This window comes from Sebastes fasciatus, chromosome 3, assembly GCF_043250625.1.
Source record: "Sebastes fasciatus isolate fSebFas1 chromosome 3, fSebFas1.pri, whole genome shotgun sequence".
Classification (NCBI taxonomy): domain Eukaryota; kingdom Metazoa; phylum Chordata; class Actinopteri; order Perciformes; family Sebastidae; genus Sebastes; species Sebastes fasciatus.
This window is the reverse complement of record NC_133797.1, coordinates 22,430,271-22,456,252: the sequence shown is the minus strand read 5'-3', so window position 1 is coordinate 22,456,252 and position 25,982 is coordinate 22,430,271. Positions and strand designations below refer to the sequence as shown.

At 42.2% G+C, this 25,982-nt stretch overlaps 1 protein-coding gene across 3 annotated transcripts in view; it reads right to left on the bottom strand.

Annotated features, from left to right (window-relative positions):
- LOC141764413 (protein sidekick-1-like) overlaps positions 1-25,982 on the bottom strand; it is a 293,487-nt gene that overhangs the window by 185,128 nt on the left and 82,377 nt on the right. For all 3 annotated transcript variants that reach the window (XM_074629649.1, XM_074629650.1, XM_074629647.1), the window contains exon 2: positions 3,424-3,580. In XM_074629649.1, coding sequence (XP_074485750.1) covers positions 3,424-3,580 — 157 coding nt within the window. The remainder of the gene's footprint in view (positions 1-3,423; positions 3,581-25,982) is intronic.

Below are 25,982 nucleotides of genomic sequence, written 5' to 3'. Positions count from 1 at the left end.
CCATGATGTTATTCCTAAACCTAACTAAGTGGTTTTGTTGCGTGGCATACAAATGACAGGAAAAGGCTGAAATGTGTCCTCATGATACGCGGAACGTCCTTATAATGTTGTGCTATTTATATGCCTTCCCATGAGATTGGGTTGGGACGTGGCATGAATTTTGCATTATACAGCAGTTTTTCTATGAGGGGTAAACATGCCCCCTCACGGTTTGAGGTATAACAGATCATATTTTTCTGCCCCACATCCCCCATCATTCACTAGATGGTTGATAAACTAATTTTAGGGAAAGTCATGAACTGAGTGTTTTCATTTTAACAGTTACATGAACTTGTTACTAGTGTGAAAATGAGAAAGGCAGTGTTGGGAGTGAAGTTTGGAGACCAACAAGACAGAAGTGAGAGAAGGTGGAGGTCTGTCTGTCCATATGTACGCACTCTGGTGTAATTCTCTTTCATGACCTTGATCGGAAAAATGGATCGGGCCTAATGTTGTCAAAGTCCCCCGATAACAGAAGGGAAGGCGGACTGGTGCATATGTACAGTATGTGTGTGTGTATTGTGTATCAGAATGTTTTTGACTGCGTGCATGTTTTGTTTTTTTACTGAGAGGGGTTGTTAATGGGGTTTTAATGGACTGTGCTTCGCTAATGGGAAGCTTGGCATAGGATCTAGGTTGGTGCCATGCTGGACAAACACACAAATGCATATACACACACACATATATTACACACAAACCGGATAGACACATTAAAACTGGACATCGCTTTGGGGCTCATTATGAATACCAGGACAGCCAAGTATTTAACTCCCAGGCTGTCAGTGTATGCTTAGTGCCAACACACACAAACCCACACACACGTACACACTAATACACACACGTGTACATCAAAGACTCACACACGCAAGTCCATCTGAATCAGGAATGACACATTACACAGCAGCTCTCATCCTGAAACAGATTTTGATATTGGACACTGCATCTCTCTCTCTGTCCGTGTTCCATTACGTTTTTTAACAGGCGTGTGCGGAGGGCCTGTCACTGAGTTTTCCTTTATATTTATCACTAAACACAAACTTCAATGTTGACAGGTCCCAATCAATAAAATAATTTACCAGTAAATTTCTCTGACACGGTCTCAGCCCTGTCTGTGAAGTCAAATTCCCTGTGTGATTCCAGATAAGAACAATTTCTATCAGGTTTTTCCATTAAGACAGCTTCTCAACAAATTGACCAAACCCTTCCCGCAACCTCAATCTGAGCACTGAAATGACTGGACGTAATAAGAGTGTGAATACAGTGGACCACGTCATTTCACATTAAACCTAGCAGTGCTTAATATGTAATAAAATGAAAAAATGTGCATATAAAGTAGAGCTGCAGCGATAAATTGATTAGCTGTCAACTATTAAATTAAACACCATATATTTTAAATAATCGATTAATAAGTTTGAGTCATTTTTTAAGAAAAAAAAAAGTAAAAATGATCTGATTCCAGCTACCTAATTGTGAATATTTTCTGATTTATTTACTCCTCTATGACGGTAAACTGAATATCTCTACGTTGTGGACAAAACAAGACATTTTATGACATCATCTTGGGTTTTGGGAAACACTGATCGACATTTTTGACCATTTTCTGACAATTTATCAACCAAACAACTAATCGATTAATCGAGAAAATAATTGACAAATTAATTGACAATGAAAATAATTGTCAGTTGCAGCCTTAATATAAAGGTTAAGTATCCCATGAGTCATAGTCTGTTTCCCCAAAAAAATAATTTTCACCAATGTGTCTTGTTTGAATAAGAAAGCAGCTGGACCAGGTTGCCAAATTTTTACCAGCACAATTAGGCAGCATTTATAGGGCCAGTGTGGAGCATTTAGGGAGATCTATCAGCAGAAATATAATATAATATTAATAACTATGTTTTCATTACTGTATTATCACCTGAATCTAAGTGTTTTATTTTTGCTTAGAATAAGCCCTTCATATCTACATAGGGACCGGGTCCTCTTCAGGGAGTCTGTCATGTTGCTTCGCCATGTTTCTACAGTAGCCCAGAACGGACAAACTAACACTGGCTCTAGAGAGAGACTTTTTCTTTTACGTTACCTGAAGGCCACCGTAGTTCTCCGACATGCTTGTGAAAATGTGGTACCGTAAGCAGTACCGTGAGTTATTATGGTAAGGATGGTCTCTGAGTGAGGCGAACGGTCTTACCACGGTTCTGCATTCGGCGGCTCACGTTACCGCAGCCTTAGAAAAAGAGGAGTGAGCGGATGGGTACTCAGCTGGTCTGCAACCACACCACAAGTTTCCGCCAAATCCAACACACTGTTTCTTTAATGAACACAAGGGTCGGCTAGAGAAAGTAGTCTTTGTAAAAAAAAATAACTTTATTTGTCAGAAAAAAAGCTGTTAATAGACTTTTGAATTTGACAATACAGTAGCCTTGTCAACAGAATAAACACTCTGTTTTTTTCTGAAGTCTAACTTGCCTACTGATTATTTTATTGCAACTCACTATGTGTAAAGAAAGTGTGTAAAAAGGGCCAGACTACTGTAGCTGAACTGACACTGTAGAAGGAAACTGCAGTTTCCATTAATGTAAATCATTTTCACTTACAGCGCTGCTCATCTGAATTATTCACTGTGTCCAGTACATTAAACATAAGCATAAGAGGTAATTGAAAATAAAATAAATCAGACTATATCCGAAAGAGAAGGTGTTGAAAAGGGACAAAGTGTGTGATTCTGTATAGGCCAGACTTATTTTGAATATGTGAAAATGGACAGGAACGCATTTACACACACACACATACACACACACACACACACTCGTACCCACCAAACTGAACTATCCAGATCGCTGGGAGCAGTCCAGATCTACACAACGCCTCCTGGCTTGAACAGCGACTGCCTACAAAACGCTGGCTCAACCTCTCCCTCCCTCAGTGTGTATGCGTTCCCAAGATCCCCCTCTATTTCTGAATGATGTGAAAAACAATTTTGTTTCACAGCTGCAGTTTTTGCTGAGAGGGATTGCTTAGCTCTTACCAAGCAGCACACACAGGGACAGACACAGAGAGGGGCAGAGGAAGAGACGAAGAGACGAAGAGAGGCGCAGAGAGAAAAGCAGAGAAAGCAGCTCAGACGTATTGATTGGTTCCCCTCTTCTTTCCACAGACCATATACATATTTATGATGCTAATGTAATTATTAATCTCACTTTGGCTCTACTGTCTAAATGTTCTGACCTTCTCTAAACACACTCCATCACTTAGGGCCACAGCTCGTATGCTGTTTATTTCCATGCTACAGGCGTGACTGAACTCACAGAGGATTCTCAGAAGGAAGGATGGATAAAAGAAAGTATGTCAGATGGACACATTACCAGCCGGTCGGTGATAACTGACCTGTACTGTGGTGTCCAGTCGGTGACGTTGCTGTTGTTGAGAGTCCAGCGGTACTGCAGAGGCCAGCTGCCTCCAGCCAGGCAGGTCAGCACCAGCCTGTTTCCTTCCAACACCACCTGCTGCCCCAGTCCACCCCCTCGCAGGTAGGGAGCCACCTCTGACAGACAGAGACAGAAAGGAAAATGTGTTATTTTTGTTATATGAAAAAGTCAACGTAATTCATGCTCGAAGGACCATAAAGCAAAATTCATCTCTATTCATGTTCCATCCTTTACTCAAAGACCAGGTTGAACAAAACACTGAAATACCAACGTATCTTGATTTTATAGTTTCAGACTGGAATCTGTACGTATAACACATGCCCAGTGTAACTGATGACGTGTTGATGACGCATGACTCCGCCTCCTTCTGAGAGCAGAGAGATACGTGTGCGGATGTGTGGCGAGAATGAATGAAAGAAAAAAACGGTAGATGACGGGATGAGAGCTAACGTAGTGTAACGTTATACAGACATAACAAGGCTGCTGAATGAGAGAGGCATCCGCCGATACGTTACACGGAAACACACTGCGATAATAATAAGCCGACCTCCTCACGGTACTGCCAGCTGTGAGCTGTGATCTGTTTTTAAAGTCACGCACCTTGGCGGAGGTATGCGCTCTCCGAGTGTCATTCTAGTTTGTTGTAATATGCTCTGAGTGCTCATTCTTTGATTGATTTAGTATCAAATGTAGATTCTGACATTTATAACAGCAGTAATTACAACTGACTGTCAAAGGTATGTGGTGTTTGTTGTTAAATATCACAGATTATGACATTACTTTTAATTTATACCTGGCAATAAAGGTTTACCCTTAGGGTAAACACATATATGGCATGTGATGCATGTCAAAACACCCACGCCTTTTGTTTTCTATGTAAGCCCACACACCGGCGACATGCATCACCGTGTCGGCAAGTCCTATTTCCCAGCATTGATGCGCATCAACGGTCCAGAAAAGCAGCAATTCTATCATATTTACTCCCTGGAACGACACGCCGTAACTTGACTACTTCTTCTGTCTGCACACAGAGCATCTGCTGTGTGCTTCTGGCATCAGTTGAATTGTATCAAATGCCAGTGTATATTGCACTTAAGGCTTTTTATATCAAGAGAAAGGTCAAACTCTAGTTTGCAGTCACTTTAAACCCAAATGTATAACAAGTTTGGACATTTTTCAGATGTGATGTGATCAAAAAGATACAGTCACACTCACAAGCTTTTACTGATATTGACAATGGTTCTTCACCTCTACCTCGGCTGTTATTTTCCTGTATCAGGACACTGTTTTATCACTTACAGTTCATATATCGTACTGCTAGACTGACAAATATGAGAATGTACAATATTGTACTGTACAGCGACTACCAAGTAGGGTGGGCTCACCTCCACCCATAGCTCTGGTTCTGGAACCATACTCCTGGAGAGGGGCTGGACTCTCTCCTTTGAGAGGCGCCGGGCAGGTGTGGGGATACTCACGAGCCCCCGGCTTAGAACCGCTGTGTTGGAGTTCTCCTCGGAGAACGAGAGGGTCGCCTCGATGCGACTGCGAGTCGCAGGGAGAAAATATCTGTGTTGTGTGTGCGTATGCACCAAACAGCGGCTCGGAGTACCCGACCTTCTTGGAGTCTCTGGCTGGCGTCCTGGAAAGGGCACCGGCTGGGGACTCTATAATTCTGCTGGGGGACTTCGACGCTCACGTGGGCAACGCTGGGGAAATCGATTGACACCCCTAATATCATGTATTTATTTGTTACATTTTTTTTTATAAAGTTATTAAAGCAGTGTTTAAGTCAAGCCTGATGTCGCCTTACACATAGAAGAATGGTCCCAGTCACTTCCACACAGTGAGGCGTACAGCTTATTAATTAAACACTGGTATTGGATCGGTACTGGAATCGGGACTGAAAAAGTCGGATCGGTGCATCCCTCGTGCCAATATTTCTTCTTATGATAATGCTTCTGAATTGCTGGCCGTACCTCGCAAGGTACCTCTGCTGAATGGCTCGGCTGCAGCTGCTGTCTAAACAATGGCATCCAGTCTTTAACTCTTGGCTCAGGTGTTCAGACCTGGCTCACTGGCACACAGCATAGAGGCGTCAAGGCTAAAGAGTCTGTCCACAGCAACTAGCTGCAGGACCTGTCAGCATCTGCTGAGGCCTAGATCCACTAAACAAAAACCAGCATCTGGGTGTGGGGTGTACGATGGAGAAGGGTTAGGGGTAAAAAGGATTTATTCAACCCATCAACCATTTACACACACATACCCACACACACACTGGGTTGGAGGGGGCAGGCTTATCTGCTTGCTACAGTACGTATGGACAGGTCCATAACTCTAAGGCAGAGTTTTACATTCTCTCTCTCCTTTTCCTGTCAACTCAATCTCCTCTCCTCCCTGCCGTTTCAACTTTCTCAGTTCTGTCTTTCCTCCAGCCCTCTCACTTCATCCCCATTTCCTTTCTTATTCCTTATTCCCTGTGGATGTCTCAGGGCCACCTTTTTCTCCCTTTCTCTTTCTCCACTTTCCACTGTTTCACCCTCTCCCTCTCTCTTTTTGAGATTGATAGCTGCCTGCTCCGTGCACAAGAGGGAAGTGTTCCATCTAAGATAGATTTATACGGGAGTCTCTGAGTGTGTGTGTGGGTGGGTGAATGTGTGTGCGTGTGTGTGTGTGTGTGTGTGTGTGTGTGTGTGTGTGTGTGTGTGTGTGTGTGTGTGTGAGAGAGAAACTGTGTGTGAGTGTGCATGTGAGCGTAAGGATTTATTTGGAATATTCCGTTTCTACAGACGATGGCTGGCAATGCAGACTCCAATGTCATACTGCTGACCAGCACTATAACTCACCGCTGCCTGCGTGTGTGTGTGTGTGTGTGTGTGTGTGAGAGAGAAAGAGAGAGAGAGAGAGAGAGAGAGAGAGAGAGAGAGAGAGAGAGCAGCAGAGATGCAGCCTTTACAGCTTACCAGACATGACCCTCAATTAGAAAGGCTGGAGCACGAACATACTGTGCAAATAAAAAGATGTGGATGTTTTGCACCTGCCTACATTCATTCCACTTATCGACCACTTTCTGTAGATTCCATACATTGTACAGCTGCATCCGCCCCCCCACTACATTCCTCACGGCCGTTTAAACCCTCCGTCTACTTTAAAGGGAGTCCATTAGGAAGTACAGATAGAGATAGAGAACACCACATCTGAGAGCAGCAAGGTCACTTAACAGCCTGTTTCACTCACTGATGTCGTCTGTCTCTCTCTCTTCCGCCGCTGTCTGTCTCTCTGTCACTCAATGTCAACACGCCGCTCTCTCTCCCTCACAGTCTTCCCTTTTCCTAACCTGTCTGTCTTTCTCGCAACAAACTACCTGTCTGTCGATCAAGACCACCTCCCCTTCTCTTTGTTCCTCCCCTCCGTCTCTTGTTGCCCCTCGGTCCATCTCTGTCAAAGTATGTGGCAGCTCAAGGTCTCTGCTTGTTGCCTCTTCGGTCGGAGGAATGTCGCCTAACAGAGAGATTGGCCTCCAAATGTGACAGGAGAGTCAAGAGGCAGATGTGCGAGCAAACACACACTGCCGCAACACGTGCACGTCCCCGCTCCAGGGCCGGTCTCGCGAAGCTGCTTAGGCAGATTCTGGGGAGGAATTCAATTTGCCGGGGAGATGAGCGCTGTGATAGAGGGGAGAGGGAGGAGAGGAGGATGAAAGGACAGGAGGAGAAGAAGATCAGGGTCGCTGCTCCGGGGCTGATAGTCCACTGCGATCCCGCCCTCTCTCCTCTCCTCTTCGTCTCTCCGAAGTTTCCCAGTGAGTGTAAGTGTGGTGAAAATTAGACCCTAAATGACTTGTCCTTTACAAATGAGCCAGTAACGATCATTATTCTTACATCGCGCTGCATTAAACATCCCAAAATTAATCCTGAATTTTACTGCAACAGCTGTGGTGAGATTTTCTCTGGCTAGACATGAGGTCAAGGTGCTGGCTAGAGATGTTCCTATACCATTTTTTCCTTCCAGATACCAACTCCGATATCTGAACTTGCGGTATCGGCTGATGCTAAGTACCAATCTGATACCACACACAGCACACATCGGAGATCCAAATGTCAGTTGTTAAGCTAATAGCCTGCCCGTCTTTTAGCCTACATGAAATGTGTTCCCTCACTGTCTCGTATAGTTTGGGGACGGCCGTTTCAGAGATGTATTTGCGACCTGGCAAACTGCACCTTGGCTCCAAATGCTCCATTAAGCGGGAGGGGTTGGTCATCCAGAACAATGATTCTACAATTTTGTCGGTTATCTTCGTCGCTTTTGGGCTATCTTTGTAGAATTGATCTTGCCGTTGGAATGCGGTTTCCAAAGTTTGCTGCTGTGGTTTGTCCTTTTTTCCCCCCATTGCCTTGCTGAAGTCGTTGTGCTCTTTTGTGTGATGCGTCTTCAATGTTTTATAAGATTGCTGGTGTTGAAATTGGCAACACTAGTGCACCCCTCGAAATGAAGGCGTAACATACTGTACATATCGCCGTTTTACTTGTTGGATTTTCCACTGTGAAATATAACCAAATGGTTGACATTTTCCTTGCTCTGACTATTGTTACACTCTCCACTAGCACTATCCAAACAACCTGCAATCAGTTCTTCTTCACTGCTCTAAAACAGTAGTTGCCAGTAGTAGCAATGACACATCCAGGGCGACAGCACAGTGAAAGCTACTGATTTGGAGCGGAGAAGAAGAGTTGATTTCCAGTTAATCAAGTTGACTTTTTTCTGCGTTAATAAATTGTGGGCAGTATCTGACGCATTCCCAATACTGGTATCGGTATCGGAACAACTCTAGTGCTGGCTAACCGGAAACAGCATGGGTAAAAGTTTTGTTTATTTTGTGTTGGAAGTTTGAAATTTAGAGGGTCAAAACAAAAAACCCATAGGCGGTCCAGTTTGCATTCAGATAGACAGAGGGAAGCCTGTGGTGTAAATGCATTTCAGAGCACTGACATAAGAGAGCGGGAGTGCAGGGATAAAACTAAAGTTGAGCCATGGATCTCATTCCAACAGTGCCTGCTTAATTATTGGATCTGTGTGTGTATGTGCGTGTACAGTGTCGGTTTCTATGTGTGTGTCAGGTCAGAATTAGGGTCATTCACTTTCAGAGAAATCACTTTATCTTCATAGAGTTTAACCCCTGCTGTGAGACAGGGCTGGCAGAACTGGCTATAGTCTATGAATACTGATGCACTGTCTCTCTCTGTCTCACCCTTCACCATGTCTTTCTGACGCATGAGGTTGAAGGGGAGAAAATAACTAAATCAGACTCTTTTATTACTGGTAAATTTTCTATGAATAAGCGGGTAAAAGTTGCATAGCTAGGCAGTTTTTTTCCCATGGTAACAGCAGTGCATTTGATTATGGGGTGCAAATGAGTTCCACTCCTTTTTTAATCTAATAAGTCTGCCAGCGCTTGTTTCAACAGGCATTTAAAAACACTTAATTGGACTGACAGTGTGTGAGGCGAGAGGAAGAATTATGAGTTGAGATTTTGGCGTGTTGCAACCAGTCAGAAAAATGGGGTCGAAAAAGAGGCTAATTAATTGAACAATGTAAAGTGGAGAGGCTGAGGAATGAGTTTTCATTTCCCCAATCGAAGATCTCAGACCAGTCGGGTGAAAACACAACACAATTGTATCAGAAATTTGCACCAAAAATAGTTAACAATCATCTCTGATGCTGTTGATGAATACTTACTGTATAAAGCTGAGAGAAATTAAGATTACTGCAATCCAAAAAAGACTGGACAACCCACACATAATGACTATTTTCACCAAAATACATCCATCCATTCATTATCTGTAACTGCTTATCCTATTCAGGGTTGCCAATCCCAGCTGACACTTAGCAAAGCCAGGGTACACCCAGGACTGACACATAGAGACAGACAACCATTCGCGCTCACATTCCCCACCAAAATGTACTTTTGTTTTAATCTTGACCTTCAGAAAGGAGCACATATTGCACCACTGAGTAGGCCTGTCACAATAACTACTTTTGTTGGCGATATATTGTGCTAGAAATAATTCTGATAAACAATATTATTGTCATTTTAATACCATTTTATGCCACTGATATGAAGAGCAATGACGTTTGAATTCTTAAGAATATTCAGACATTCGAATGTGAAAAAATAAAAATATTCTAAATAAATAAAATATAAATAAACACAACAAAACAATAAATAAAATGGACTTTTCTGGCTATGTTAACAACAATGTGCAATGTCTGCACTGCGCCCAAGTCTTATAATGGTAGGGAAAACCCTGCTGTTTATTCTGGCATCATGTTGGCTAAAATGTTGGTGACATTCTCATGTAAACAAACACGCAAGTAAACACAACAGGCATTATCGAGGTCAGCAAATATGATCAAGGTCATGTCCATATATTGTTCAATAAGTCGATAGCGTAAAAATGATCAAGGTCATGTCCATATATTGTTCAATAAGTCGATAGCGTAAAAATGATCAAGGTCATGTCCATATATTGTTCAATAAGTCGATAGCGTAAAAATGATCAAGGTCATGTCCATATATCCTACGATAAGGCGATAACATAATTATCGTGACAGGCAGACCACTGAGTAAGTACAGGGATAATAGACTGTATATAAAGATGGACGACATGACAGCTCCCCAAAAGTGAAGACAAAACATCTTGTTCGGCCCCTGGTGGCTGGCTGCAGTATAGGTCATAAATCCTGTCCTCTCCATGTTAGTGGATGGGACATGGACCAAACTAAAAAGTTAAAGTACACGCCAAAAATTTTTTTCACACAGATGGTTTCTGTTATTTTAGGTAGTTCTTATCACGCTTATGTATGTTCAAGTGTTTGAACATGTTTGCTTGGTTTTATTGAGTTATTTGATGCTATAAAAAGGGATTGAGACGTCATGATTGACAGCTGCTCTGAGTGAAGTAGTCGTAGCCGGAGGCTCGAGGATTATACGAGAGAGGAGATGCAACTTTAACTTTCCGTAACCGTCACAAGTCTGTGTAATAGAACATGTGTCAGTTTGATCATAAATGTAGTTATATAGATATTATGGTTAGTTGTTGTGTCTTTCTAGCCAAACAGCTACTGTGGTGCTAACGTAGCAGCTAGGTAGAACACGCTAGCAAGCTGCGGCCGTGCTCGGCTCGTGATTGGCTAGGGCAGATGTGTGGGCAGGACCTCAATACCGTGGCTCCAGCCCTCCAATCACTACTGCGCAGACTCTGGCTCCAATAGATGTCAAAATCTCAAGATGACGGCATCCATATCCGGGATATTTTGGGCTTCACTTTTGTACAGTGAGAGGAAGTGGAGACGCGTCGTCCATCTTTATATACAGTCTATGACAGGGATCAACACACTGGAAGACAGCTAGAGTACAGTATGATTACAGTCACGCCATGAGGAAACCCTGACATTTTCAAATGTTCCTGCATCAAAACAATAATAAACATTGATCAATAACAGTTCTTCTTAATATTTTTTTATTATTAATAATAATAATAATAATAATAATAATTCAGAAGTTTGTATGGAAAAGACAGCAAATTAAACTGCAAAATGTGGATGAAACAGTGGACTGAGAGACGTGGCAACAAGAACTCTGCAGAGATTGCTGTAGGTGGGTGAACTTCACACGAGTGAGGTGAATTTCAGTTGAGCTGTGGCTCTGACCTGAAAGCTGATGAACTGGAATATCATATAATTCTCTCTCATGGCACGTCGCGCTGTTTTTCTTTTCTAAATCATTTCTCCTGCTAAGTGACGTTGACAGTCCCGCTTCCAGTCGTAAAAGCCATACATGTTTAAAATAGCCTTAATGTGAGCGACGGGCAGTGACTTGATCGAAAGACAAACGATTAGACTCATTTAACACCACGCACTGCATGCTTTTATCTCCTGAATGTCAACACCAGCTGTTCCAGACTGGAATAAAACCAGTTAATCTTAAATCAGTTGTGATGCCTGAATCATGACTAAAAAGAAGGGGTGTCACGATTCTCCAAATCCACGATTTGATTTGACAAATTTAAGGCAACGATTTGATACAATTTTCAATTTAAACATGCCATTGTTAGACTATGGAGTCTTGAGCCATAAAGATCAACATTGGTTTTATACCCTGATGACTGTTATTTACACGTTTAAATTCTTCTTTGAAAAGAGAACTGAACTCCCTTTTTATTTAGAAAGTGTTTCATATATTAGACTGAAACAGTCTACAATATAAAAGCTGCATCTTTTCAATACCAGTATCTGTGACCCAACTCAGTACATAATTATTACAAAAACAAAACATAAATCCTTCTGCAGGGCATTACAATTCAATTTAATTCAATTTATTTTTATATAGTCTCAAATCATAACAGAAGTTACCTCGAGATGTTTTTTATATAGAGCAGGTCTAGACCGTACTATATAGTTTAGAGACCCAACAAGAGATTCCCCATGAGCGTTGCAGAGAGAGAAAGAGAGAGAGAGAGAGAGAGAGAGAGAGAGAGAGAGAGAGAGAGAGTGATGGTCTCTCAACAAGTGTGAAGTTTGAACGTTGAGCTGCAAAACGTGCATGTAGGCTGAAATTCAACCATGGTGTTGTTTTGTCTGGAGATGCAGTGACTTAATTAACTAACTAACTAACTAACTAACTAATTCATGCAGTGTAAAATGCAATGTATATGCAGGAAGTGCCCTGAGTATCGTAGCGACAGGGACGGCCCATATTTCCCATCATGCCTGTCTAGTCCCGAGTGCTTGACTAAGTCGACTGTCGTTTTGTCAACTTACTTTTGTTAGTGTTTGTAATGTAATGTGTCTGTTCAAAACAAGGTGGCTTATGTTGGAAATAGTGATTTGCTGGTTTACAGTTTTAACCATGATTGAAGTGGCTGTTACATTTCTTGAATCCAGCTGGTGGGCGGGGGTGGAGAAGAAAAACAATCGTGGATGTCCAAGGTCGAGACCGAAAGCAAATTTCAATCGTTTTTTCCGAATTAGAATGGAAATTGTGACACCCCTACTAAAAACATCTTAAAAATCCCAATGTGTTTCCTTGTGTAGGCGACTCTCTCTGTCTGTCACACATCCATTACAGATCTCTAACTGAAGGAATCTACTGGCCAAACAAGATCACAGTTAGCACAAAATCACCTGCCGTCTTTGATGATGATAAAATCAAAGCGCTCTGACGTTAACCCACTAGGCAGCAGCTCAACCACTGATCCCAACAGGCCCCAGCTGAACTGTAAGATAGAGAGGCCATGGGGAGCTGAATTACCCCGGACTAGAGGCGCTGCTTCTGAGCAGAAAACAGCAGAAAAGTCTGCACGAGAGAACAAAATGCTTCCTCTGCTTCATCCGCTGTTAGATGTAGCAGAATGGTAGGTGTGGCAAACTGGATGTGAGTGCAGAGCTTTGATCAGGAGTTTAACTCGTGGCTTTTCAAGTTGGCAGCTGCTTTAATTGACTACTGAATGTCAGACTCAATTCGAGAACAAAGCATCTCTCGCTGAAAACCGGATAACACCCCCCTAACCTCGCTTCCTGCCCAGACAGCCAATCACAGCTCCCTCCTCCGAGCTCTTTCCTTGCTTGCTCCAATCACGCTTTCCACCAGCCTTGACTGACAGCTGTCTATGACGAGGTGACAGATGACTGACTGATCCTGACGTGCTGATTGGCAGATGTCAGGCCAGGAGAGATGTCGCCTGCACTGTCACACATGCACACACATACACTCAAAACGCACACAAGTACTGTAGATATGAGCTGAGACGAACAATCTAGGCTTGAATAGAAAGAGAGTTCAAAGTCAACATTCTTGAGTGTGTTTGCTTCTTCGTGTCAAAGACAGTGATAGTATAATGCTCTGAGAGTTACGGCGGATTCTTAAACAACATCTACAACAAAAGGCTGTCAAGGAAAAACACACCGAACAACCAGGTTGAGCTCGAATTTGCATCTTTTTCAGCCTGGATTGACATTCAAATTCTGTTGTGCTCGACGCAGGTGGAAGAAAACAAATGCGCTCAATTAATACCCACAGTAATTATGTCGACATTGGCCATTTTCCAATTTGGCTCGCGCTCATTTAGTGACTGACCATTGTGTATTCCTCTTTAGAGGTAAGCATAAGCAAAATGTTAACCAAAACTGTGAATGAGCAGTCATTTTAAAATGTCAATTTATTGCTTTCTCTGGCATTTAATAATGCCACTGTGACTGTGTATGTGTATGTATATGTGTGCACCGGAAAATGTAGTTAAATGTCAATCTTTAATATGTTGTACTTAAATTGAACAATGTACAAAACAGCACATTATGTCACTGCAAGTATAAGTGTGTGTGTGTGTACTCTCTAAAGCTTGCATGTCTCAGGGAGTTATGTTGTTGATGCATGGGGTCATAGGAGTGCAGGTTCATGGCTGGGGGAGGTAAAGGGGGTAATAAATGGGGCAGAAGGGAGAGGGTGATGGAGGGAGGAGATGGGGGGGTGGTGGAGGGAGATATGAGGAGAAGGGGGGTTCTGGGTAATCAGGTGGAGGAGACTGTGATCAGTGACATTTAAGAGGTGGGCCACACTGCAGGGCACATAATGCAAGGACACACACACACTGGATCGCACACACACAAACAACTGTCAGCTCCTATCTCCTGATGAGCAGACAGGCGGACAGGAGGAGAGAGGAGGTGAATGGGAGAGTAGGGAGGGGAGTGAAATGAATACCTCCCGCTGAGACGGCAGCCTCCTCTCTCTCTCTCTCTCTCTGAAGAAAGTTGTGTACACAAGCGACTGTGAAAACACCCCGATACTTTTGAATGACACACACACAAACACGCACACAATAATTATTCTTCTGTTTTACTCTCTCCACTTTCTTTTTATCCCCCACGCTCGCCCCCCTCCCTCTGCCTCTATTTTACATCTCATCATTAAAAACAGTCTTTCTGCAGGTAGAAAACAAACCACGCACACATTATCAATCAGTCAGTTTTGAGTCCATGGAGAGATCTGAAAAAAAGGATAACAGAGGAGGATGGAGTGGAGAGGTGTGCGAGCCACTTGTACCACCCTGTCATGGTGGGTGGGGGGCGTTACCAGTTTGTTCCTGAACCTGTCGTACACGATCACAACACCACCTTCACATCACAGCCACTAGGCTTCACACACACACACACACACACACACTCGACCCAGATCCACACTAATACTGAGAGATTTCACAAACACGACTGCATTCAGACATGTGATAGTCTGTTGACATGACTCCGGGGTTTTTGCTGGTCAAATTTACATATCTTCGGGATGATGGTTTTACACCACACACACAGCAACACAGACCATAACGTCACAGCCACACACACACACAACATGCACATTGCGCACACAGCGGCAGCTGCGGCACACAGTACAGCCGCATACACACGTCATGTCGTCGGTGTGGAAGTTCTTCAGCGTGAGTGAAGAAGACATAAAGCTCAAAATTTGTAACACCTGCTAGTCCAAAATAAGCTGTGGAGGATTAAATATTTTGAGCAACTTTGAGATTTGTTTCAGTGAGAGTGAGAGAAGGTCCTGTAACTTGGTGCAGTTCAGAAGAAAATGGAATTTAATAGTTTTATTGTGAAGTAGGCTTACCGCAGTAGTCGGTGCTACTGGTGTTACAAGGTGGGCACACACCGATTACATTACTTGATCACCGCCCCCACCATTGTTTTGCTTTTTTTTATAGAAATAAAACACATTTATAATTTTCCCGCATCAGCGCCCACATTTATCAAATAAAAAACCCTCTAATTTGTAAAATACTAAGCGTGTTATCAATACAATCGGACGATGGGTGCTAAAATTATAAACTGAAAGTGAAAGTGTCCGCTCCGTATGGAGTCAGCAGGAGTCACATTTCACAAACATTGGACAAGAGAGAGTTGACAGACAAGACGATGGCGGAGGATTTGGTTTCAAAGAGAAAAGTAAAAGCGCCTATTTGGCAATATTTCGGATTTAAACCCAGTGCTATAACCCAGTGCTATAAGGGAACCGTAATGTTATTGAAGCAATCGTCGTACGGAGGACGAAGCGGTCACAACCGGTGTGCATGGCGCACCAGCACCCGGTGGAAACCTCAATTCAATTAAATTTATTTTTATACAGCATCAAATCATAACAGAAGTAATCTCGAGACGCCTGCAGCCCCCCAGTGACAGCTCAACCGGAGAGGCCACAGCCATCCAACGTTAAAGATCAAAGTAAGCGCTCTACATATATTCAGCCCCATCTTTTCTTGTAAAATATCCAGTGTTACCGGTAACACCGATGTTGTTGCTTGTTTGAGAACAGTGAGAATATTTCCTACCTGTGGCATCCCTATTGAATGAATATACCATTGAATTACAATTTTCCATGAAAGAAAAGTTACAAAAATGTTATTGTATGCCGTCAATTATAGTTCTTAGAAAGAAAGAAAATTTGAATTGGCAGGTTAGAATTATAAAGAATCGGAAATTGGACGAGAAAATTACAATCGGTACATCTCTAATACATACAGAATGAGAAACAGAGTGAGAAAGTAATGTGTGGTCTAGAATATGGACCTCAGAGAAAGTAAACTACAGTATCCTTCCTTCCTTTTCATTGTCTGTCAGCCTTCTGCCAGCCAGTGATTTTAATTGTCCCACTGTTTTATTATCCATATCTCTTCTCATCTCCCAGTCTTCAGCTCCTTTTCTTTCACTTCCCTGTTTTGCTAATTTTTTGTCTGCCCGTCCTTTACCAAAGAGCAGGTGCTCTCTTTTGTGCGTACGTGTGGTGCATGTGCCCAGGAACCCTCCTCACACCTGTCTGTGCTAGCCATCATCCCCACTGACAGCTGCCACTGTCCTGACCTTGGGCATTGTGGGCTACGTGGTATTGAAGTGATTGACGAATCATATCCTTTCATTCATTATTGAAGGCGGAGATCAAAACCGCGGCACCTGGGATATCAGTGTGACAGCCCGGCAGACCAGACAGAGGTAAAGAGGGGAGGAGGACGTGGGAGAGGGAGAAGGTCATCTGAGCAAATAAGTGCAGGTGAGAAGAGAGGGCGGAGAAGGGGAAGCGTGCATGGAGCAAGAAAGTTGGGTACGGAAGGTGGAGCATCCTAAACAGCAGCTTTTGTTTCACTCAAGCATTCGTTCAGAGATCCTGAACTTCCGTCTGTGTCCAGCCCTCTGCTCACAAAAGGTTTCACAGATCCAAAAACAATATTCAAGTCAGACTAACAATTAGAAAAGGTGCATACAGCTTTCTCCACTTAAAGCTGAAGTAGACGAGATTGGAGCAAATATGATTAAAAAAAGTATTTCTTATAAAACGGTCGCTATATCGTGACAGTAATACATGAAACAGGTAACCTGAAAAAAATCATGTGCCTCCGGTGTCCTCAGGTGCTCCTAACGGCATTTGCAAGATTTCACAGACCGGAGGAAAACAAGCAGAAAGAGCTGATCTGCTGAGGTCTGCTGTCCATCTGCGGTCTATGAGAGCCGGCTGGTAATCACTCCCAAACTAGACGGTCACTCCAACCAGACGGTCAAACTAGGCAGCGCTGACCAAATATGAATCAATATTATGTTACGTTAATGCCTATTTCTCTCCTCAAATGTTTTCAGAATCATCTTGTAGTGTACTGTTTAGCTGTAAAATGAGAAAGTTTGTGACACAGCAGCCATTGTGAAATCTGTTGAAGGAACGCCAAGTTCCGGTCACATGACCGGAGCAAAGCCAATAAGAATACTCTCTTCCTGAAATGACCTGTGATTGGTCAAAGTTTACTGTCACAGGCTACATTTTTTAAAGCCTGAAAACAGAGCCATGAAGAGATGCAGAAGTCTAGTTATCTCTCAGAACACTTGAATTACAATATGCTGAATGGTTATTATGGAATTTTTGCCCAATGATGCCAAAAATGTACTGCCTACTGCCACTGTAAAGAGCGGGTCCATTATTATTGGTTTTCTTTTAGGTTTTTATATCATTCTGTAGCTTCCCAGTGGTGTTCCTTGTGTATTCAAATCCGAACATTAAAATTTCGGTCGAAGTATGTACGTTTTTTAACATCAAAACCCTTCTAAAAAGGGTCCTTTTAATCCTTAAAATAAGAATTAGACTTTAAGCAAACTGATGAACTTAAAATGAATGCCTCATCTACACCTCTGCAAGTCATTCACACCAAGACGTCACATGAGACTCACATGTGAGTGGTTGAGTTCACATCACCTGAGGAAGAGACATCATACTCAGAAGGTGTCTCACCAGTTCGGGGCATTTTGAACCTGTAGCCTAAATATTTTAGAATACATCCTGACTGCCAGGCGGTTTCACAACTCTTCCTAATTTAATTCATGCGACTCAAACAACTCTCACATGAACGCCATGTCCAAATCCAAATCCAGTGGATAGAAGAGTTTCAGGGTGCTTTCACAAGCCATAGTCCGTTTGGCCAGTCCGAATCAGAGTGAAATTGATACTTTTGGTTCATTTTCTATTTAGTCTGATTATGTTTTGCAGTGCACAAATTAAATTGGACCAAATAAAAAAAAAATAAGTTGCTGAGGGGCGTGTATGAAGGAGTGAATTTATCTTTTTCGTCTCCAGAGCTGCCACTTCTATTCAGGGAATCACAGACTTTGATATATTGTTTGACTCTGCACTGATCTACTCTGCTAAAAAAAACTTCCAGTTCATCTCAAATGACTTTAAGGACTTAAGTACTTTTGTGGACTTCATTTAGCATATTCTGTATGATCGCTTCGGTCCAGATGTCAAACAAACATCAGACTTCAGCAGAAGTCCAGGTCAGTCCTCTCCCACTCATGTTAACTTGTCGTTTACCTGTGTCCATCTCAACAAATGCCCGTACAGGCAGCCTGCGTTTTGGTTCGCTTGGAAACAGTCTGAGAGCACCTCTCGCAAACGTTCTCGGACCGGTTGTTTTGATCCACACCAGCGTACGATTACTGCATTCACAACTGCCCAAACAAACTGCACCAGAGTTCGATTAAAACGGACTAAATGTTGGCTTGTGAAAGCGCCATAAAATAGACCAGGATGAACGAGATCATTCTACATCACTCAAATACAGACGGTGCAATTACAAAGCATACCTTTACACCTGAAAAAGTGATGGGTTCTGGCTGTCTGACGTCACCCCATGAAGGAAATACATCTGCAGACTGTGGAATCAACCCCACAGGGAAACACTGACGTCAGTACTGGTGATGAGTAATTTATGCTCTGCTCATTTATACTGGTGCCCAAAAGAAAAATCAGGCAAGAACCAGAAGCACGTCTCCAGTGTCCATCCACTCTGAACTTTGTCCCACAGTCTTCACTCTTTCATCTTCCTTTCCAGTCCTTTATAAAAAATCTGCCTTCATCAGTCTCCACCATCCTCGCCCCGTGTTCACCTCTATTCTCTTTTCATCTCTAGCCTGTAACATTGATTTTCGAGCTGGACTGAAACGTAGCTCTCTAGTCAAAAGGAGTGCGTGTTATGTCCACTGGCTATGCCGTTTACCTGTTACCTGTGTAGGCGCCAAAAACTTGATAACTTTAAGTTTCGCCGACCTGCTTCTCTCATAACTCATCCACTGTCGTTGTCCCTCTGCCCTTTTCTTCACACATTTCAACTAATTTGTTGTTGTCGGGTACGTGGGAGGCGTTTCAGGGTGTGTGTGTGTGTGTGCTTATGCCTAACTGTGCATGAGTCCATATGCTCAGGGAACGCAAGTAGGTGTGCGAAAATATGGATGTTTACTTCCTCCTTTCCACAGTGACAACATCTGCCACCAACTGCAACACACACCATGTCTTCGTCGACTCCCTCGCTCTCCAAACTTCCCTCCGTCCTTCCCTCCCTCCCTCCCTCCCTCCCTCCCTCCTCAGACAAGGGCGGCTCAGTGACACACCATTTGAAGGGCAGACTCCGTCTCGGTAAACGTTTCTCTTACAGACTAAAATTAATTCAATAAGACTGACAAATGTCCTTGCCAAGATACAATATGACTTTCTTTTTTCCGAGTGTTTACTTACTTCCACGTTTATACACAGGTGCGAGAGCTTACGCACAAATATAGGCGCACACAGAAGGTCAGACACATACCTATCCCAGCGCAGATGTTTCCAGTAATAGCAAACAAGTCAACTGATCACGACTAAGAAAGCGCAGACAAAGAAGTGTTTGAGGCGTATGTGCTCATTGTTTGCCGAATAATTCATTGTTTAGCTTTGCGATTTCTCAGTGTGTCGGTGAGCTGATGGAGCGGGTATTTTTAGATTCCTTTTGGGTGGAAATTTATGAGACGCTTGCGCAGGTGGTTTAAAGAGATGGTTGTTCAAAATGCCTTTAATTATCTTGCTGTCACAAATACTCTTTGAGGCAAACTTGAGTTGCGCTTGTTTGCAGGCAGAGTTTTCTCATATTCACCAAAAAGTCATTAATAGCAGTAGTCGTCCCAGTTTAACAAGCAGGGTGGTGGGCGAGTCAGTCATTACTTTCTCTTAGCTTTTTTCCCCATCAAGCGAGGATGATGCATGACTGAAGTTCTTTTAACAGCAGGCATACACCGCATGCTTCCAGCTACCTGCAGTTTTCCACTGATATCTAGTAGAAAACTGCAGGCCATTGCACTAATATTCACTACAAGACTCAGACTAAGCCACACAAATCTGTACGAGTACATTCCAGCGGGGAATATGAACCTTTCAGATGTCACTTGGCCTGTGCTCAAGAGAAAAACTACATTTCATAAGGGTCCACACGCAGACTGACAAGAAAACAGTCATCGGCGCATAATGCAAAGAGACAGGACAACTCATTTAAACTCTGCATAGCCTGCACTCATGTCAGGGTAGATACCGAAACACACTGTGAATCTGCGTCTGTGTAACGAGTAGATGAGTTAGTGAATCACTGAACTAAGATAACACGGGACAAATATGATTACACAATGACTTGTTTTCTGGTCTATTTTCAAATCTTGTTAAAACGCTCCTCAATTTTTTTGGACGATGGATAATGATTCTATGCTATTCCGAAATTGCATCACCGAGATTGGGACGGGATAAGAGAAATGAAGTAATTTAATATGCTTCTTCTGGTGTTTGAAAGGGTTACAATGCAAATGATTCCACAAGTGTCTGTGTTAAACATCTTTTTAAAGCAGCGTGACCGTGAATCTGCTAGAAAACAGAAACTTAAAGGGCACAGCATGTAGACACATATGCAGGTGTCTCAGATAAATACAAACACAAAAACACTAGGGCCGGGACGATACACCTATCTACCGATTCGATACTATCACAATATTTGGGTGTTGATTTAATATGTATTGCGATTTTTAATTATTCTAATTCAATTGCAATTTATTGTGATTTTTGTTTTTTAACACTAGACCATGGGAAAAGGTTGAATCATAAACTTTTAGGGACTTTTACTTTAGAAAATATCTAAATTGATAAAGTAAAAATGTTTGATTTTCGGCATGTATGTAGTCAGAAATGTCCTGAAGTCAAATATGTCAGTCATTGTCAGGCATTATCAATTTTTTTCCAGCAACCCCAAAATAAAAAAATAAAGACATTTCCCTCACAAATTATTGGTATTTTCTTTTTAATTTATAAGGGACATGTAATGTTTTATACTTCTGGTGAATATAATCGAATCAATTTTATTTCCATGTATGTATTTTGTATGTAGAGTTCCTTTTGTTAACACATTATTTTGAAAACCGAACAGAGTCATGTGTATACTTCCGCTAAATTCCGTCGCTAGCTCTCCCGTCAGCTCCGTTCACTTTAAACATCCATGGTCAGCTCCATCGGGACCGTTTGAATGCATTTAACATAAATGTCAGTATACGGGTGCTGTACAGTTGTAGCGAGTGACGGCTGGCTTGACCGCACGTTACCGCAATACGATAACGTTTCCTGTCCATGACAGAGTTAGCAAGCAGCTTTAGCCGTGATGTCTAGCTCTGCTTTTCCTGCAATGTGTGAAACCCAAAGTGTTTACATACTTTACTGTATGTGTAGTGTTTACCACTCAGAGTGCAGGTTGTATCCATGCCGACCCTCCTCCGTTTCCTGCTTTGTCGTTACAGCTTGCTGCGGTTTGTTTTGTTTTTTGACGGGTACAAAACAGATATGATGTCACATTACTCTGACTACAATAAATAAAAGTTTTAACTTCCTTCTACCTCCGCATAGACTCAAAAGAAGCAAATATATTAATTCTGGCATTAAAAAAATCTTAAAAACTTTAAAAAATTGTGATACATTTCCTGATTTTTTTTCTCCACCCCTAAAAACACACAGAGGATTTTTTAATTTTTTTTAAATTAAAAAAGTTTTCCCCATGGAGAACAGCATTCCCCCTCAAGCATATTATGGGTGAGGACAAGAGAGGGTGAAAGGGGGAGATGTTGGAAAACTTCAAAGCTAGTCAGGAATTCAAAGTTCAGAGCTTCATCTCCTTGAGTCTTCTCGCAATTTGTAAGTCAATGTGGGGAGATGTGTGTGTGTGCACATATATATTCATGTGAGTGTGTGCGGAAAGAGCAAAGCAATGTTGTAGATCACCATGCAGGTATCTTGCAGTCCATATACGAGCTTGTGGATTTTAAAATATGCTAGTTGAGATGTATAGAGTAATTGGTATTCCTTTTCCTTTATAGTCCGGCTCAGTTGGATTACAGATAAAAAAAAAAGACAAGTGATTTCAGGTGAGTAGATACACCACCTCTCTTTCCCTCTCACTTCATCGAATGCCCTCTCGCTTCTCTTCGATTCCTCTTCCTCCTCTCCGAGCTCTGACCCTCCCCTCTTCTCATTGCTTCTCCACCTGAGCGTGCTGCCCCATCATTTCCATCTCACCCTGTGCCTCTCCTCCCGTCTCTCACTCTTTCTCCCTCATGCTGTCATTTAGCATCACGGGCCGATGATTAAGCGTCCCATCATGCCCCCTCCCCACGCAGTCAGCACTTTTATTCATTCACTCCTTCATTTCAATCTCTCCATCTCCCTTGATTTCCTTCCTTTTATTATTTATATCTGCCTTTATGGCTATGATGACAAAGGGAGAGCTCTGAGAAATACTGTCCATGCACAGCAGGCACAGGTGCAGAAATAAAAAACTCAACAAGTGCACACAGTTCTTCCTTGCTAGAAAATGTTAAACACTAAGACACATCCACAGACACGGCTAATCTATCTTCTGTTTCAGCCGTACAAAACAAATTGGCGCAGGTCAAGACCTGCTTTTTCCTTTAGTCTGTTGATGAGATAAACAAGCGTTCTGTCTTCCTCTCCCTCTCTCTCTCTTGGTAACGTCACATGCCTGTATTAAACGTGACACTCTCGTTAATCCACATTCAGTCAGCCACTGCATCTCCTGAACGCACCCCGCACCAATCCAGGTCCACAGACCTGAGGCAGGGGAGCTCATGAATAGCTAATGGGAAAGACACAACAACGCTCTGATTCACAGAAAATGGCCTTTACACCATCAGCTCCACTATTGGCTGCCGGTCGGGAGAGACAGAGGGGAGATTGATCGAACATAAAGGGTGAGAGAGTAAAGCGATATGTGTCTGGGAGAGAGAGTAATTGAGTGTGTGTGTGTGTGTGAAAGAGAAGCAATGTGTGCGAGTGTAACAGAAAGAGAAGAAGAGAAATGGAACATATTATATGAAGTTATTGGAAAGCAAAAGAAAAAGTAATTTCACACACACAGCCCATCTGCCAGTCTGTCTGAAAGGCTTATCTGCACGCATGCATGATTACTAAACCTGATAAACGAACACATACAACAGTATGCTCGTCCCTCTCGCAAACACACAAGCACGCTGCATGTGTTGTGTGGTTTGTGTGTAACAATAATACAATGGTGTTTATGGGCGAAGATGGCTCCGCGGGGAAGGGAGGGGCCTAAGCTATTGTAGCCATAACAAAGACGTGTGAGATGCGAGTTTAGCCTAACCTAAATTTAGTGTTGGAAGAAGAAGTCAGATCTTTCACAGGAGTAACAGAAGCAATACGACACTGCTGAAATACAAGTAAAAGTCATACAAAATCATACCTAAAGGCAGCATGAGTAGGATTTTCCTAAGAAACAATGTATAAACAAAAGGAATCCCTCTCAATCATCACTTATGACATATTAGAAGTGTGTGGTGGTGTCTGTTTCAGCAGAGACCCTGCAGCCCACTTTACGATGATCACATGCAGTTTGGGGCAAGTCATAGTCAAGTCAGCACACTGACACACTGACAGCTGTTGTTGCCTGTTGGGCTCGAGGTTGCCATGTTATGATTTGAGCATATTTGTTATGCTCAATGCAGTACCTGTGAGGGTTTCTGGACAATATCTGTCATTGTTTTGTGTTGTTAATTGATTCCCAATAATAAATATATACATACATTTGCATAAAGCAAAGCCCACTCCCATGTTGATAAGAGTATTAAATACTTTACAAATCTCCCTTTAAGGTACATTTTGAACAGATGAAAAATGTGTGATTAATTTGCGATTAATCGCGATTAAATATTTTAATAGATTGACGGCCCTAATTTTAAAAAAAAATAGATATATGAAAAAAGCCCATTTTCAGTTTTATGTAGTTCTAACTGTTAGATAAGCTATCTGGCTGTGTATGGAGAGTGGGGACTTAGTATCAACTGATGCTGCGCTATGGAAACACAGCGGCACAGCCTGAGTCGTCACACTGCGCTAAAGAGATGGAGACTGATGAAGCACTTATGGCCCATCAGCGCGAACAAAAGGATACAGACGCTCTTCGGTGTGCGATTAGGAGAAGATAGTACCCGTAAACAGCCTGGCGGTCCTAGTGTTAAAGTATCAGAAGTAAAATAACTCATTATGCAGAATGGCCCATTTCACTTCAGAATCGTATATATTATATCACTGGATTATAATTATTGATGCATTAATGTGTTCATCACTTTAATGTTGCAGCCGGTAAAGGTGGCGCTAATTTCAACTGCTTTACATACTGCCAGGTAGTTTGATCCATAATAATTTATCATAATTCATTAGTTGATTAAAATGTTGTATTAATAATCTAAATCTGCAAAGTAATTTATGTTGTCAGATGAATGTATTGGAGTAAATAGTACAATATTGGCAAATTGTAGTGAAATAGAAGTGTAAAGTAGCAAAAAATGGAAATATCCAAGTAAAGTACCTCAAAATTGTACAGTAATAGAGTAAATGTACATAGTTTTATTCCACCCCTAGCTGGATGGTGTTTAACATAATGTAGTCTAGCTTCACCTTCGCCCTTCACTCCAGTGTATTTTATAGAAGACCTTATAGTAGGAGTACAAAAATGTCCAGAACATTTAAATCTTTTGGTTGTCAGCATATTGACGCCTCCAGGCTCTGGCATGCATTGCTGGCAAAGAGAGAGGGTTTCTCCTGTGATTTGAGAAGAGGAAAAAAAGTATCTCCATGAGCTAGTTATGACAGCCAAAACTCAGATATATAAAGAAAAACAACAACTGAGCGACACCAATTCTGTTAAACAGTGACGTTGACAAATGACGACTTAAAAGGAAATTATCATTTTTCAAAAAGGGCCGTAGTATTTTCAGTAAATCAGCATCATCGGGATTATCGGAGTTAGACGGGAATAAACAGTGGATGTTTATTCAGGGGAGAGAGCAAAGCAAACAGGCACAATGACAGCACAAATACTGCAACAACTGCTATCGTTACTGGGGGCCTCTTTGCATACAAACTCCAAATATCACTTTGATAAAGTTTAGGTCTAATTAATCAAGCTAATCAGCAGGGGGCCCTGGCAGCTCTGCAGTCTCTCTCCCTGGCTGGGGCTCTGCAGCAGTTTCCTCACTGTGGAGAGACACTATTGGCTCACAAGGTTTTCCTGCACATTAAAAAACGCTTTATAACACCTGAAGCTAAAATGTGAACACTGTAAATGTTAAGCAAGATACTTCCCCCTCCATCCTTCCGTAATATGAGTTAAATACTTTAAACTGCCTGGGACCGAACAGGCTGGACAAGCTTTAAGTGAAAGTCCAGCTTTCGTATGAGAGGGAAACTGTTCAAGTTCACTAACCATTTTACAGAATTTATGCAAGACTGGCCTTGTACAAAAATGACAAGAAACATTTGCTATTTGAGTAAAAGCAGTGAGGAAAATATTACAAACAGTTCATGATCATCCACAACCTTTTATGCACGATCATATATTGTAATTTTAATCCCTCATGGTTTACATAAAGAAATGTTATTTTGGATTGTGGGGACAGTAAAGTTTATTTTTTGATCTATTTAATACGTATTCGCTGTAGGGATGCACCAATCTCACTTTTTCAGTCCCGATAGCAATACCTAGGCTTTAGCTATCGGCCGATACCGAGTACTGATCCGATACCAGTGTTTAAATAATAAGCTGTGTG